Below are 17,305 nucleotides of genomic sequence, written 5' to 3'. Positions count from 1 at the left end.
AGTTTGACAAAGTGCCACATAACAGGCTTGTCAGGAAAGTTGAGGCCCATGGAATAAAATGGACAATGGCAGCATGGCTGAGTGACAGGAAGCAATAATGGTAAATTTCTGTTTTCCAGCCTGGGATAAAGTATTGGTGTTAGCACTACTGTTTTTCTTGATTATATGTTAATAACTTCGACTTGGTTATACTGAGTATAGTTCCAAAATTTGCTGTTGAAACGGGTGGACATGTGACAGATGAAGCTTAATTCAGAGAAATGTAAAGTAATGCATTTTGGTACAAAGTAGAAGCAGGGGCAATATAAAATAAAGGATGCATTTCTAAAGGGAGTGCAGATCTGGGGATATATTTATACAAATCATTGAAGGTGGCGGGGCAGATTGAGAAAGTGGTTAATAGAGCATACATCTAAATCTAGACTTCATAAATAGAGGCACAGAGTAGAAAAACAAGAGAGTTATGGTGAACCTTTATAAAACACTGATTCAGCCTCAACTGTAGTATTGCATCCAATTCCGGGCACCACACTTTCAGAAAGATGTGAAAGGTTTAGAGAGGACCCAAAAAAGGATGGTTCCAGGAATGATGAATTTCATGGTTAGATTGGAGAAGTTTGGGCTGTTCCTAGAGAAGAGAAAACTGAGAGGAGATTTGATAGAATATTTTAAAATCATGAGTGGTCTGGACAGAGTAGATAATAGATAGCTGTTCCCATTGGTGGAAGGATCAAGAATCAGAGGGCATAGATTTAAGGTAGTTGACAAAAGAAGCAATGGAGACATGAGGAAAATTATTTTTATGCAGTGAATGGTTAGGACCTGGAATGCGCAGCCTGAGAGTGTGTTGGAGGCAGGGTCAATTGTGGCTTTCAAAAGGGAATTGGATAAGCAACCAAATAAATATGGGGAAAGGGCAGGGGAGTGGGACCCGCTGAGTTGCTGTTACACAGGCGCGGCATGGACCCCAGGCTAAATGTCTGCCTTTTTATACATTTCTGTGGTTCTATAATCGAAATTTGCTTCATTGAATCTGACAGTCCATCTGGCTGGATGAGTTCATGGGCATTTGTTTCTAGTGTGTTTTTAGATTTCAATGTCACATGTTCACATTAGGCTGTCAAATTGTAGAATCATTTGATTATTGCTAGTTGAATGTTATCGGGAGCCAGTGACATTTTGTAAAGATTTTATTAATTTGCTCAACAGGACTTTATGAAAGACGCAAATGCCCCAGAGGAAAACACTGCAACTTCCTTCATGTCTTCAGGAATCCTAATAGCGAGTTCTGGGAGGCTGACCGAGACCTTTACATCTCACCAGACAGAACAAAATCCTATTCTAATAAATACCATGAGAGACGTGAAAGAGCAAGCTATCGTCATGATTACCACAGTCGATCTAGGAGGCGGTATAGCTGTAGTCCAGACAAAATACAGAGGAGATCCGGAGAGTCTGAAAGGAAAAGGAAGAGAAGCAGAAGCAGAGATAGGAGACGGTTACAGAGGTCCAGGAGTAGGAGTCAGGACAGGAAAAGGTCACGAAGCAGAGAGAGGTATCGCAGAAGCCGGAGTAAAGAAATACGCAGATCACAGAGGTCTCGAAGCAGAAGTGAAGATCGAAGGAGATCGAGAAGCAGAGATGGGAGTAGATGTAGGTCAAGAAGCAGAAGTGAAGAACGATCGCGGAGCAGAAGTAAATCTAGATCCAGGAGCAGGAGTAAAGGGAGAAGCAGAGACCGGTCTGGCAGCAAGGGATTAGGGACAGAGAGATCACGAAGCAGAAGTAAAAGTAAGCCACGATCCAGAAGTAGAAGTCCTCATGGGTGGAACAGGAAAAGGAAGAGAGAGTCTGAAAACAAGGACAGAAGAAGCAAAAAGAAAGCGAAGCGAGAGAAGAAAGCCAAGAGCAAGTCTGAAAACAAATCGAAAGATTCCAAAACAAAAAGATCAGAAAGTGAGCCCAGAAATTCTCCAGCTAGTTCAATAGAGAAGGACACACAGGTCCCCATGGGTAATCCTGAAGCAAGAAGCCCTTCCACTTCTCCAAGTACAAAGAGCTCAGCAAGTGATTCAACAGTGCCTGTCAAACTGGAAGACATGACTGAAACAGAAGTTGTAGATGAGTGAAGGTGAGTATTCCTTACAAACATTGTTAGGCAAAATGCTGCAGTATTTTCAAATTGGGGGGGGAGTGGGAGGAAGAGTCAGGAGACCGGAGCTCTGGCTAGGGAGACAGAATGTTCAGGAAACTAGGACAGAGATCTAGGGATTCAGGTGATGATACTGGGTATTGAGGGTTACCAGCTTGGGTTGGGAACTACAGCGTTGGTGGATTAAGGGCTTCAATGGGGATGGCAGAGGACCAGCATCAGCAAGATTGTGTGGCAGCCAGTAAAGGTGAGAATGGGAGAGAGACAGAAGAGCCGAGAGTAATGGGGAGAGTGGGAGAAACGGGAGCAGAGAGTAAAGGGGAGAGTGGGGGTGACACACAAGCAGAGAGTAAAAGGGAGGAGGGAGCAGAGAGTAACAGGGAGAGTGGGAGAGACAGAGGAGCAGAGAGTAAAGGGTAGAGTGGGACCTTGTGGGTAAACAATGAAAAATTGTTGCCACTGGTGGGCAGGTTAAACCCAAGAATACTGGTCCGAGGTATTGTGTATGTGATTTTACACCAACAAATTCCAACAGTTCACACTAGGGTGTGCGAGGAGGGAAGCATTCCTCAGGACCCCTCTGGGCTGCCCAGAAAGAATCCCAACCCCACCTATCCATCCTTGCTCAGGATCCCAGCCAGAGCCCAGCTTTTAATCGGAAGCAAGACTGAACAATGGGATTTAAGGAGGATCCTAGACCGAATATCCTGAGTGTCAGAATCATTTTTTGAACAGAATCTCATTCCTCCATGAATACTTTCATTTTTAAAAGTTGGAGCAATAAGAACTTTTTCAAAACATAATTTGAATGGATTTTTTGCATAGCCTGTCTGGAAAATCCATCAGTTTTGATTGTACATTTTGTTTGTTGGTTGCAGTTGGTTTTTAGCAAAAATAAAGATGGGCGATAGAGCTGAATTCCACAATTCATAGTGGTAGTGGTGTCACACTGCACTCAGTCCTTCCCTTTTCTTTAATGGGGGAGGAAAAGACCATTGGAAACAGACTGAGCTAAATGAAATTGAGTCTGGTCTTTGAAATACAATCCAGAATTTCAATGTTTACAGTGCAGAGTGCAGGAGGTGGCCATTCGGCCCATCGAGTCTACACTGGCTCTCTGAAAGAGCATTCTACCTAGTACCCCCCTCCCCTGCCTTATCCTCGCAACGTTGCACATTCTTTTCAGATAGCCATCCTATTCCTTTTTAAAGGAAGGAGATAGCTATCTTCCACCCTGAGAGGGGTGGAAGGAGAAACCTCAATTAATAATTGTTCCCTGTCGCTCTTTGAGACAGCTCACCCAGCACCGTGTTCCATCTTAAAGTCATACCAAGTGGAGTGCTGGAAAATGCGGCAGCGTTATGAAGTTTATAGATGATATAAAACTTGGCAATGTAGTATATAATAGTGAGGATAGTTATAAGCTTCAGAATAACTGACAGGATGGTGAAATGGCCAGAAGCTTGGAGTTCAGTATGATGTGTGAAGTGACGCACTTTGGGAGGATTAATATAGAAAGACAGTGCACCATAAATGGCAGGATATTGAAAAATGTAGATGAGCAGAAAGACCTTGTTGTCCATTTACAAAAATCCTTAAAGGTGACAGCAAGTTGATGAGGTGGTTAAAAGTAAAGGATTATTTGGGTTCATAAATAGAGGCACAGAATATAAAAGCAGACAGATCATACTAAACTTTCTAAATCACTGGTTAGACCTCAGCTGGAGTATTGTGGACACCACACTTCAGAAAAGGTATGGTTGTGGTGGAAAAGGTACAGAGGTGGTTTACCAGGAATGAGGGACTTCAGTTATGTAGAAAGGTTAGAAAAGCTAGGACTGTTCCTCTTGGAACACAGAAGGTTAAGAGATGACCTAATAGAGGCTTTCGAGATGAGTGATTTGATAGAGATTGAGAAAAACTACTCTAATGAGTGGGTCAATAACCAGTGATGATAGATTTAAAATCATTATCAAAAAAGCCATAGGGAAGATGGGAATAAGTGTTTTCACTCGAGTGGTTGGACTCTAGGATGCGCCATCTGCAAAGGAAGGTGTTGAAAGCTGATTCCACAAATAATTTTAAAAAAGAGTTGACGAAGAGGAACTTACAGGGTAAAACAGGATTAAGCATGGCCGCTCTTTCAACAGACTGAATTGCTGCTCCCTGCTGATTGTGAATAAGATTTTAAATTTTGAAAAAGCAAGTTAAAAATTTCTGAATCATCACCTGGCACAGCCCTGTTGATTGTCCTGTCAAATCTTGGTACTTTTGGGAAATAAAATCAAGACTACTGTGGTATGTGACAGGTAATTTTTTTGTATATATTTCAGAGTTGTGATTTGTCATAATCTAAAAGCTTATGAAAAATGAAACTACGTAGATCAACTGCAGAATCAAGAAAACGACTGAGGACAATGCACAAACTCCATTTTTAATAAACTCATCCTTTATGTACATTTTGTTTTATATTTGTTTTGATAAGTGTTAAACAATCATCAATCGATATTCTAGACATGTATTTAAAGTCTTGGATTAAAGTTCATTATGGCCTGGTTCCTGATGTAGTCAAACAGTATTTTAAATTATATGTCGACTGCAAATTAATCAGGATAATTGTATACTGTATAATATTTGCATTATGCATCCTATCCAACATGAGACCTTTGCTAATATACTGTATATGTCTACTTTTGTAAAACCAGAATACAGAATGAGAATTCTTTTGTAAGAATTTTTATTAATTTTGCAAATTCCATTGTACTTGACCCTCACTTATCACAAAAGGGCATGGTGTATTACATTAATCTGGTTGTTCAAAACTAAGTTTTATTTAGTTTTCCATTGAATGTGAATGTTGCTGACAAGGTCACATTTATCCCTAATTGCAGTCCATGTGGTGTAGGTACACCCACATTTGTTACCAAGGGAGTTCCAGGATTTTCATCAATGATAGTATTTCCAAATCAGATGGGAACTCCACCATCTCCTACTCGCATACCATGTGCCAATCAAGTGGATTGCTTTGTCCTGGATGATGTCAAGCTTCCTGATTGTGGGAGCTGCACGCATCCAGGCAAGTGGGGAGAATTCCATCACACTCCTGACTTGTGACAGGCTTTGAGGAGTCAGGATGTGAGTTACTCTGCAGAATTCCCAGCTTCTGAACTACACCCAGACACTTTTCACTACCTTAGTTACCACTTCAAAAAAAAATCATTTGTTAGGCATGACCTACCCTTTACAAATCCATGCTGACTGATGAGTGGAAAACTTTTGTTCAGTCATCCTATTCTTCTAGACTCTAGTAATTTCCTGCAACAGATATTTTCCAAGTTTCCTTTTCTCATCATTCTGAAATAGCCAAGTGATGTGCAATTTTCTAATGTAAATGAACAGTTTGCAAATCAGAACTTTGGAAGATTATAGTTGGAGAATAGTGTTCTTATCTACGTCCTTTAAAACCCTGGAATGGAAACCATTTGGTCTTGGATGTCTGTCATTCTTTAAGGCCATTATTTTCTTGCTGGTTGCTACCTTACTGTCAGCTGTTGTGTTAGCATGTTCTTATTAACATTTGGCTTTCCTCTCCTGGGACTCAATGTTCCACAACAGCAGTGCTGGTGAAGGAATGGTCTATCACCACTCACACCTTGTACATCTCTGGGTTGGGAGGCTGAACTAGCAGCCTAGCAACTCTAGGCCCAATCACCACCACAGTGTTCAAGATCTCCTGCAGCTCACTGAGGTGCTCAATGGCCTCCACTCCCACCACCTGAAGAACAGTACTGGCTGTGCAGGAAGGAGAGGGCTGAAGCAGAGAAGCTGTCCAGTAATGTGACAAGCATCTATGACCAGGGTTGATCTTGGCTCATCATAGAGCAATCAAAAAAACACCTGTTCTTGTAGATTTATTTTCATTGTATTTTGTTTACCTTACTACCTATGTTGTGGGATTTCCTTTGGTCTTTTGTTACCAGTATCTATATATTACAAAAGCAAGTCCAGGTGACTATCTTGAGAATGCAACATGGACTTAGTTGTTTTGGAAGAGGTTAATATTGTGGTAGTGTCTACAAGAGGAAGCAAAACAATGACATTAAATGCACTCATTGTTAATTCACTGATAGCTCATTTTGTGTAACAATGCTATTTGGGAACAAATTTGTATTTATATAGTGCTTTTCAAAACTATCAGACATCCCAAAATACAGCCAACAAAGGCTGTTGAAACATGGGAAATGTGGCAGCCAATTTTCACACAGCAATGCAATAATAACCAGATAACGTTTTTGTAGTGTTGAGGGATAAATATTGACCAGGCCACCAGGGAAAATCTCTCTGCTCTTCTATAAAGTGCTTTGATTTCATGTCTCATAACTGTGGAATGTCAGCTGAGATTTTTGTGCTTGAATCTGGGAGTAGAACCTTGTGACAAGAGGCAGGAATGCTACCACCTGACACTGAAAGGGAGGTCTCTGCAGTGCAGTTAATTTTTACTTAGACTGCATAGCATACAATTTGCTGGGTATGTACTCCACTCTAGTCTCCTCCTGTTTTATCTATATCTTGAGCTTTTTGATTCCCTTTTCTCCCATGTACTTAGAATGCTTTCTAAAGGAAAACTAGATGGAGAAATGGAAAGCCACGCATCCAAGTTTGCTGAGGAAAAAATTATTTCTTTGACTTGGGCTGGGTTCCAATTGAATCAGCATTGGTACCCTAATCAAAAAGGCAGGGTGTCACTGCAAATAATGAGCTATTGATAAACTCCTGACATTCAGTCATCCTTGTTACTCATTACAGTCCCCTTTGAAGAAGTGATCTTTCCCATGATTGTTACCAGAATTGCGTACTACTCAAAATAAGGGTCTGGACAACAGTCATTTTGCTACTGAATCCAATTGACTTCGATTCTTTTTATATCTCAAAAAATCTGTTCTCACAAGTATCAAGCCAGAAAGACATTGTAAATGACAGTAAACCAGAAGAATGTCTTTGAACCCTATTCTGACAAAGGGGAAACAGTAAATACCTGAAACATCTACAAATCACCCATAACTATACCCGGGCATCAGGCAGACTATGTAAAATCACTGAGGCAGTTAAAAGGTATTTTCTGTATTTATTATAGTGAAATGCACTTCAATTATAAATCAGCTGTATTGATTCTTTAGTGAATTTACTTTAAAAATGAGTCGATGTCTCCAAAATGTACACCAGACATATTTTATATTACAAATCACATTTATTATTTTGTCTCTTGTACATGTATGTTGTAATACTTTCACTGTGTTCATGAAAAATGAAGACATTAAACCGCTGGATGACCACACAGCTTTACGCCAGCATTGGCTAGTCAGCAGCATTTAAACAGATACACGCTTGCTACGTTTTTGCAGAACACAAATTAGTTAAGCTATTGACTAATTGACCGAAAATGAATTTAAACACCTGTAAACCAAGTTGAACGGCATGATTTGGCTTGAGGAACAAGATTATTTTTGAAACAACATTGAATAAATCATCACCATAAGACCAAGCTCAGTTGAAAAGCGTACAAAAATGTTTCGGAGAAACAATCGAAATTACTCACCACTATTGAAAACTATAATCATTTGTTTTGTAAACTGACAATACTTTGATTTCTTTTTACATATTTGGAATAGCAAAACTATATACTGTATTCATAACTGATTCAAACCTTTTTAAAATGTAAACTGATTAGTGTCAAATGAAGCTTCAGCAATCTGTTTCTTCTGATGAGGGGCAATAGTGCCAGATATCAGAAGTGAAGCTCAGACCTCAGAAGAACTGCAGGTACCACACTGGTATCAAACGTTACTCTACATAATTGAAAATTGATTTTTTTTTACATGATTACAGCACACTACTGAACTAAATCCCTTTCCTTATCCCTCTTAAATTGTATCACGTTCCACTGATATGAGTGACCCTTTTAAAGACACATCTGATTTTGAGATTATTAAAAATACAAACTGAACCAAGCCCATGGATGTAGGCTGCAAAAATGCATTTAAAAAATAAATTAGTTTTCAAAACACAAAAATAGTTGTCAACACTGGTTGCTTTGGTATATTGTGAACTTTTGATTTTAAGCATAAACTGAGGCTGGAACATATACGTGATACAAATGAAAAATATGGCACCTTGCCACTCTGAAGAAGGATTTTCACTTTAGCAAAAAAGAGGGCAACTTGCATTTAACAATAATTGATAACAAACATCATGTCCGATTCCTCGAGCCAACTAAACAGTATCAACATGGGGAGGTCGGTTTGTATAGACCCGCTAGTTTGCAGCTCATGTCACATACTGCAAATAGTCGCACTGCTCATAAATATTCATTTTCATTGCATTTTGGAAAAAAGGAAACATTGTCAACCTTATGAATTTAAGCCAAGCCTCCATTTAACTCAAATTTTGAACTCAAAAATATCCCTTTTTTTAACATAATGAAAAATGTTGGAAGTTCAACTTCTCTAACCAAAACACCAAAAAAAATAAAAAGACAGCATCCTGCAATAGTAGCCAACATTACAATTAAAGCAGTGAAATCTAGATTGAAATATTTGGGGTAAGATTCACTTTAACGAAAGACTTATGTGAGTCCAATTTCTTCCAGCACGCTACGGGGGGTCTCAGCTTCCTGTGGAGGCAAAATTAAACATTTTGGTAATCAAATTTAAACAATGAATTGGTGTCGGAGTCAAATTATGTGCACAAAAAGTGTAAAAAATATAAAAATGGGAAAATGAGGATAATCACTAGAAAAAGATGGTGTGTTTGGGGGTGCCATGTATAGAACGGTTTTAAAAAACCTGCCTTCCTTTTCCAATTTCAACGTTTATTTTCTCCAGTCCCTCCTTTAATGCAGTACTACACCGATGCCCAGTAAAGGGAGTTATTTTTATATCTGGAACTAGGTACTCAGGAGAAATGAAAGAGCAGCCTGCAGTGACATGACCTATTAACTTCCCTCCACTGAGACAGGATCTGGCTTTTACTTTATATTCTCCCCACCCATAAACTGACTAAGATCAATCCCTCCAACAGGGAACTGCAAGTTCAAATCCAGATGGCACAATTCCAACCAATGGGGCACTAGTGCACTACTTTGTATAAATGAGGGTGGGAAGACACCAGAAGTTTCAAAAGCAGTTAACACTTTACAAGTAGAGTGAGTGGGTATTATTCAGAGGGGTAACAAGTTTGGAATTCACAGGCGATGCAATATTACAACTTACTTTGGCATCCTAATTAGGGGTGTGGCAAAAGGACAAGAAAGAAAAAGTATAAGCATGCTGAAGAAAGATGGAAAGTATTGTTATCCAGTTACTTATACTGATTAACATCTCACTGGTGCAATCATTTACATCACGCCCACAATTTGAGAGGGGAAGGCAAACAAAGGAAGACTGGGGGTGGGGGAAGAGAGGGGGTTCAATCACAAAAATAATTTTGCACTTCACAAGATATTACGATACTGTTTTTGCTAACTCAAATAAATCCTACACTTCCCTTTGAACCTCTGAGCCTAATGAAACAACTTAATAACTTCAAAGAAAATTATAATTAAAATGGAGAGTAATCAGTCTCATAAATAATCCCAAGGAAGAAAGCTTCAGAATAGTGATCCAATTTGTGTGTAAAATAATGAGGTCAGTGACTAGGAATGACACTAAACTATCAACGTCTTCCATTTATGATTGCTAAAAGCATACTAAAGCTATCCAATGAAACAACACAACAGTATTTAAGCATGCACAGAAAACATTGAGAGCATGAGCTGGTAGGTTAACATACTAGTGTGTCACAACTAGAGGGAAAGGACATGAGCTCATTGCTGATAATCCATAGTGAGTGCCCAACCTCAGCTAGGTTACCCGTGACGAGGTATCAAACAGCTGCTACAGAGGACAGAGGGAAGAGTTACCGTAGGCTGCTCTCGCATGCCTCCAAGTAGAAAGGTTTGCCAGACAGTAAACTGCTCATTTACCCAGTTAATAAATGGTGTACACAGCTGAAATTAGAACATTTTACTTCAAGGTTACTTCCTGTACCTTCAATTTGGCTGATTCTTCTCTGTGGTGACATGAACCATGAATATGAAAACTTGGAAGTCAGATTTAAAGATGGGAGTGAAGGAGCTGCAAATAAAATCTGAAGTGCTGAGTAGTTCAAGGTACATCCAATGCTGGGCACCATTCTGAATAAACACTCAGTGAAAAGCACCAGAAATGTTTGAAGCATGAACAAATCCACGATGACATTAATGGATATAAACCGTGTCAGAATCTCCTTGACAAGTGAACTGTCCCAAGATCTTTAGCAAGTTTAAATTGAAATAATCAACTCAGCAGCAGCAAAAGTTGAAGAAAATTAAATATCCCATGAACAAGGATCTACTTTAGGAGTAGGTTAAATCAGCTATTTACAAATGCTTCCCATATTAATTTTGAATAGAATTTTTTGATAAATAATTCTGAGATACAAGCTCAGCTAATGTTCCTATAATCTGAACACAGGATCTAAACTGGAATAGGAGATAGCTGATTATGATTTTGTCAGGTTCCAGGTGCCAAACTCTTGCATAATTCTATGTGACCCCCTGCCGGTGAGAAGCAAGCAGAATGAGCTATGAGGTTATTCATTTTAAAATGTTTGGGGAACTTCTAAATGTCATTAATCAGTTCCAAGGTAAGAGTCAAGAAATGTTTAAAGTTAGCCAATTAGATCAAAGGACTTGCCTTTTAACATGGCTATAAAGTGCGACTGGACCCATTCTGTGTAGGAGATTGAATTTACTCACGTGCTGTCATACCTAGCCCAGCAAGAATCAGCACAATGCATCTGTATCACGTAACTTACTTCGATACAATTTTTCATCACAATCTCAAAGCTGTTGTTTACTAATTTTGGACTCAAGTTTGGGAACTCATGCACACTTCATTGTGTCTTTCTAAAATAAATTGATGATTAGTGTTATCGGATGTGTTGTGCTTTGGATCTGTGGTCACAAAGTGAGCTTGCCATTGGTGCATTTGACCCTACAATTTCTGAGCGACTAATCAGATTCACAAAAATTGTCTTTTTTAAAAATAGGCTGAAGAAGTAAACATGCAGAGCTCCCAGCACAAACTATAACCTTATTCCCTTCAACAGTACCTTCCAAACATGCAACCATGGCCACTGAGAAGAAAAACAGCAGCTGCACAGAAACACCATGTGCAAGTTCCCCTCCAAGTCACACACCTTCCTGACTTGGAAATATATCACCGTTCCTTCAACGGGTCAAAATCCTGGAACTCCCTTCCTAACAGCACTCTGGTGTACCCACACCACATGGACTGCAGCAATTCAATAAGGCAGCTCACCACCACCTCCTCAAGGGCAACGAATGCTGGCATTACAAGTGACGCTCACATCCCATGAAAGAATAAAAAAGTAGACACACTGGACATGAGATTTGCACAAAGCCTAACCTAACTAAGCAGACCCTGCATTCAGCTGCGTATGAAGATACCCATCTGAACTTCAGGAAAAACAGACCATAAGAACAATAACCCATTTAACAGCTAGAATTCAAGACATGAAAAAGCTTTATCATAATTTTAAATGGGCTGACAGGCTAATAATTTGACAACTTTTAATAAAAAGGCAAAATCAGGTTATTAATAAATAAAAACTGCTTTGGAAAGGATTATCCCTGTGATTAATGTAACCTCCCAGTTTAGTTTGGGCAAAAGCATGCGACCTCAAGGTCTCATATCTTTGAATTGTCTGAATGTATTCTAATCGATGAGACGACAACACTCTGGCATGTGTTTCATACTCCAACAACAACACTTATAAAAGGATTATACAGTAAAAGAAAACAATTCCTATTAAATTAGGTGACAGTATTTAAAACCAAGACACAAAATTGTTTGCAAACACCAAGCAAATGCTTCATAGCAAACCTCACTTTTTCGGTACAGAAAAAAATTGGTTAAAAGATGATGGTGGTATCCAGAATCAAAAGAGAAGTTTTAAAACCTGCCTCCCAGAAAAACATTGTTTAATTGCTGATGATTAGTTTAATTGGGGCAGTAATACTCAAACATCTCAGATATTAAAGCCTAAGCTTGGATGGCCGTGAACTTGCAGGAGGGAAGCAGAAACTATGGAAATTGGTAAGTGAGTAGCTAAAACAAGGTTATGTTTCTTGTTCATAGACCTTTCAAGGCAGGTGCTGACGCTGTTCATCATGACCGTACTCATTCAGCAATGTCACCATTTCTAATCAGTATAACACCTTAAATACACAACAGATTAGCAATTAGAAGCTTAGATGCATATAAAACATAGCCACAGAAAACAGCATCTGATGCATGCAGGAAGGTTTTTATTTATAACATGCCAGAAGCATGCGCTTTAGAGAACATAAGCTTAAAGCAAGCTGTTACTTACAATTACTAAAAAAAGCCATGAACAATTTCAGTCAGCTCAATGCACAGCAACAAAGGCCAAAAACAATCAGAGCAGAACTTAGAAGCAAACATCAGTTAGTGTAAAATATACACTTTTTAAAAAGCTGGAACTGTGAAAGCAGACTTGATCCCTGAAATGTATCTTTGTACATGGGGACTGCATTATTACCTTGGATAAGGTAACTCTTCCTCTTCTTCCCCCCACTCCCCTGTCCCCCAACAAAATGAAGAGCTCTACTTGGGTCACAAATAAAACTGCATCAATCCAAGGCTGATAATGCAGAAACATACTGTTAAATTAATTCATAGTGCTACAAAGATGAGTTAAAACAAAAATATACCGGGAATAATCACAGTATTTGACAACAAGAGAGCCTTCAGATAGTCTGTGATGATTAACAGGCTTACAACTACATCAACTCATTATCTGATATGGTTTATAACATCTATCAGTGAAAACTGAAGCAGTGCCATCTGCAGTGTCCACATTCACTTCATGGTTCATATTTCAAACCATCAATGTGAAGGTAAACCAAGAGGCTGTTCCACAAATCTATACTTCAGGCTCATGGTAAACTGATTTAGAAGGAAGTTGAAGCATTCAGTGTAACTCCCTGGGTATGCTCATCTGTAATCATCTATGTTACAGAAAAGAATACAGCATACTTGCAGGGTAAAAAGCTGAGCAGTTTTAAACTCTCAGCTTACAGGGGTTGATATAATAACTTGCCTGAGAAGGCAGCCTATGAAAGGCAGGCAAATATTTGTTGATGCATATCCCAGAAGGGAAAGCAGTATTGTAGACCAATTGCTTACCACTAGGATGGGAGCAAATCCTTTCTCTTGTGACACAAAAACAGAATTACCTGGAAAAACTCAGCAGGTCTGGCAGCATCGGCGGAGAAGAAAAGAGTTGACGTTTCGAATCCTCATAACCCTTCAACAGAACTGAGTGAATATTAGGAGAGGGGTGAAATATAAGCTGGTTTAAGGTGGGGGGGGGGGGTTATAGGGTCAAGCAAGCAGTGATAGGAGCAGATAATCAAAAGATGTCACAGACAGAAGGACAAAGAGGTGTTGAAGGTGGTGATATTATCTAAACGAATGTGCTAATTAAGAATGGATGGCAGGACACTCAAGGTACAGCTCTAGGGAGGGGGGGTGGGGTGGAAAGACCAACGGCATAAAAGATATAGATTTAAAAATAATGGAAATAGGTGGAAAAAGAAAAATCTATATAAATTAATATAAATTAATTTTCTTTTCCCACCTATTTCCATTATTTTTAAATCTATATCTTTTATGCCCTGTTAGCCTTTTCACCCCACCCCCACTAGAGCTGTACCTTGAGTGTCCTGCCATCCATTCTTAATTAGCACATTCGTTTAGATAATATCACCACCTTCAACACCTCTTTGTCCTTCTGTCTGTGACATCTTTTGATTATCTGCTCCTATCACGGCTTGCTTGTCCCTACAACCACACTACCCCCCCCAAAGTTCTCTCCCCCCCACCTTAAACCAGCTTATATTTCACCCCTCTCCTAATATTCACTCAGTTCTGTTGAAGAGTCATGAGGACTCGAAACGTCAACTCTTTTCTTCTCCGCCGATGCTGCCAGACCTGCACCAGAATTTCCAGGTAATTCTGTTTTTGTTTTGGATTTCCAGCATCCGCAGTTTTTTGTTTTTATCTTTCTCTTGTGAGGCTGGTGGGAGCAGGGGGAAGAACCTGCCTCAGGCACTATTTGAAAGGTAAATGTCTCTTGAATTGGCAACAGACTTAATTCACTTGGGGCTAGAAACTCCAGATGATTTCTACTCTGGATATCAACTTCAGAGAGATGCATGTAGGTTTGATTTGTTCAATGGACATTGCAGCTTCCAGTAAAGAAGGTAGTGTTAAGTTTATAGCATGAGAATGAGACGCTTTTACTTCGTAACTCCCAAAAGGAAAATGAAATGCAATAAAACTTGGTTAATAGAAAAATCAAGGCTGCAAAGAATATTGTTGTATACCGAAGATATTAATTAATATGTCTATAAAACAGAAGCAGATATACACATTAGGCCATTGTAATGTAACCTATTGCTCATACAGTGAGTGCTATTTCTGGGAAATTTGGAGTCAATACTTTTTCCCTGATCAGGTCCAAATTAATGGCATTTTGCACAAAGAAACACACAAGCTTTTTTATGGAGGAGGATAGAAGATAGATCTCATCTTCTAACTCACTGCTTCAACAGGATCCTTCGTTACAAACTTGTTTCACAAGTAGAAAGGGTCAACGTTGGTACACAGTTTTATTCAAAAGAGACAGGGAAAGAGTACGCCCCTAGCTATGCCACTGACATGTTCTCACCAGTCCACACCACTGCAGCTCTAGCACTGGTCCCTCTGCTGCTTTACAATTTGCATTTATGACTCAGATGCCAGTACTTTGTGCTTGCTCATTTATCCACATTGCTAATGCTTTATTCACACCACCTTGTGACCAAATCTCCCTAGAGCCACTCACTGATTGCATTCTCTGCCATTTTCATTTTGCACCCACTTTCTTTGCTGACCATAATGATAATGTGGGGAATGTAAAGGAGAAAATATATATAAAATTGACCAGGAACAAAGAAAAACATGAATAAAACAAACTGTAAAATTACACTGGACACTAAGACACAGTAAAATATACCAATCCCTCCATTCAAACAAAATATTCTGCCCAACTCCATGCATGATCCAATAACCATATCAAATTGCTATCGTTATAAAAGGCAGCTTCACAGCATCAGGTTACATTATTAAAACTCAAAATTATGTAACCTTATTGGAATAATAGGACATAGCAAGGAAAACTCCTCCAAACTGATCTCATTCCAGCAGCATTTCCTCAGTCTGAGGCCAGCATACCTTCACCATTAACTCTGCTGGGTGAAGTGCGGCACATGGATAATTCCTGTTTTCTCTAACTCAGAACACTACTATATACATGGAGGCCTAATACACACACACCATGGCAGTCAAGAGTTTGAAGAAACTAGATTATCACTAAATATCAAACCACATTGCCAGCTGTTTCAAAAATCTAATACTGTAATGATGATAATACACACAGTTTGGTGTCACAGTTAACACGTGAAGCACTGAACAAAAACACTTGGCATTGGTACAGAAGGTATGAAGCTACCTTGCACATATTGGACAGCAGAGGGAAGAACAGACAAATTGAACATCTCTTTGGTAAAGCTACGATGGCACTAGAGTAAAAAAGACAAAATAAAAATGCCATGCTTCTTCTGGGGAAGACACAGTTAGGTGGTAAAAGTATTTTTCCCTCCCCCTTGATATTCTGAACCTACCCTCAGGAAGCAGTTCAGCATGGCATGCATTAACTCTTTCAAAGCTTCTGAGCATCACCCTCTGATATCCAGAGGGGGAAAGAGGCAAAGGGCCAAGGCACAATACAGTATAAATGACATACCCACTACAAACCACTAAAGGAGCTTTACTGAGAGCTAGCGAGCTTTCAACATATAACCCTATAGAGGCCAGAAACTATGGCCATGAAAGAATGTCAGTCAAAAGTTTACAGTTAAACTGAATATTTCAGCTTACTGTAGTTTGACAGTAAAATGGATTTAAATCTACATTTTATGAGTTAATTTTCTTCAGCTAGCAAATTAAGCTAAACCCAGAAAGGGGAGAGAGGACAATTGATTGACCAAAATTGCCTATATTAACACCAAAGTGGCAAATAGTTACTTTTCTGTGTTCTAAGTCATCAATCAGTTCCAATCCTGTCTTACCCATTAGCTATATCCCTGAAGACTGAAGCTGATTCTAGACTTGTTTCGCTGATTATCACATTCTGCAGGCTGCTAGTACAAATATCATCTCATCAAAAAGGTGCAGCATCCATCAATAACCATTCATAAGGACTTCTTGTTTGAAAAGTTAGTGAAAATTCAGTTACATTAACCATAGACGTCGCATGAAACAAAGCTTGAGGATCGTCAGAGGAGGCTAAACATAGGGGTAGCAAACCTGCTTGTTGCATATTAAAATGGCAGTGAACCCAAACGAAACAGGCCCAGTGCCAGTAAATCTAACATAATTAACGTTGCAGCTTTATGATTAGAACAAAGATTACAAAGAACAAGATTGCAATGAACAGAGCACAGACATAAATTGCATATAAAAGAAAGACTTGCATATATGTGGCGTCTTTCAAAACCTATGCACACTAGACTGCTAGAACACAACAAAGAGCAAAGCATTGATGTTCTTGTTACATTTAATTATTTGCGTTATGTTCAATTGAACAGCTTCAAACAGCCCAGGACAGCATTCCAGCAACAGCAAAGCAGCCATCGTCATCTCCTCCAAATCACCACCGGGCAAGATGAGCCAAGGCATTAGTACACAGGAACATTAAAATATTCATGGCGCGGCTACAGGGGAACAAAAGAAATAAAATGCCAACATTGTCTTGTGTAAAGAGCATGCAGATCATATTAACACTTTAACAACTGTGGGGTGAAATTCAGGGTCAGTACAAAAAGATAACATGTACAGATGTTAAACTCCTGGTCCGCCCATGCAGAATGAATTCCTAAGTGCTGAAGCCTGTCACCATGATATCAAATCAGAAAGCAAAACGCAG

At 39.2% G+C, this 17,305-nt stretch overlaps 2 protein-coding genes across 4 annotated transcripts in view; one reads left to right on the top strand and one right to left on the bottom strand.

The window, feature by feature from the left end:
* zrsr2 (zinc finger (CCCH type), RNA-binding motif and serine/arginine rich 2) overlaps positions 1-4,708 on the top strand; it is a 38,956-nt gene extending 34,248 nt beyond the window's left edge. For both annotated transcript variants that reach the window (XM_041210767.1, XM_041210766.1), the window contains exons 11-12: positions 1,210-2,131; positions 4,486-4,708. In XM_041210767.1, the coding sequence (XP_041066701.1) occupies positions 1,210-2,129 (920 nt within the window). In that variant the 3' untranslated portion in view covers positions 2,130-2,131; positions 4,486-4,708. The remainder of the gene's footprint in view (positions 1-1,209; positions 2,132-4,485) is intronic.
* A 2,672-nt stretch (positions 4,709-7,380) lies between these two features.
* LOC121290376 (AP-1 complex subunit sigma-2) overlaps positions 7,381-17,305 on the bottom strand; it is a 49,420-nt gene continuing 39,495 nt past the window's right edge. For both annotated transcript variants that reach the window (XR_005945789.1, XM_041210768.1), the window contains one exon: positions 7,381-8,822. Coding sequence is in view for 1 of the 2 variants with exons in the window: in XM_041210768.1 (XP_041066702.1) it covers positions 8,775-8,822 (48 nt within the window). In the remaining variant the exon portion in view is untranslated. The remainder of the gene's footprint in view (positions 8,823-17,305) is intronic.

This window comes from Carcharodon carcharias, chromosome 18 (genome assembly GCF_017639515.1).
Source record: "Carcharodon carcharias isolate sCarCar2 chromosome 18, sCarCar2.pri, whole genome shotgun sequence".
Taxonomy (NCBI): Eukaryota; Metazoa; Chordata; class Chondrichthyes; order Lamniformes; family Lamnidae; genus Carcharodon; species Carcharodon carcharias.
The sequence above is the reverse complement of the archived record's forward strand: the minus strand, read 5'-3'. Positions and strand labels throughout refer to the sequence as shown.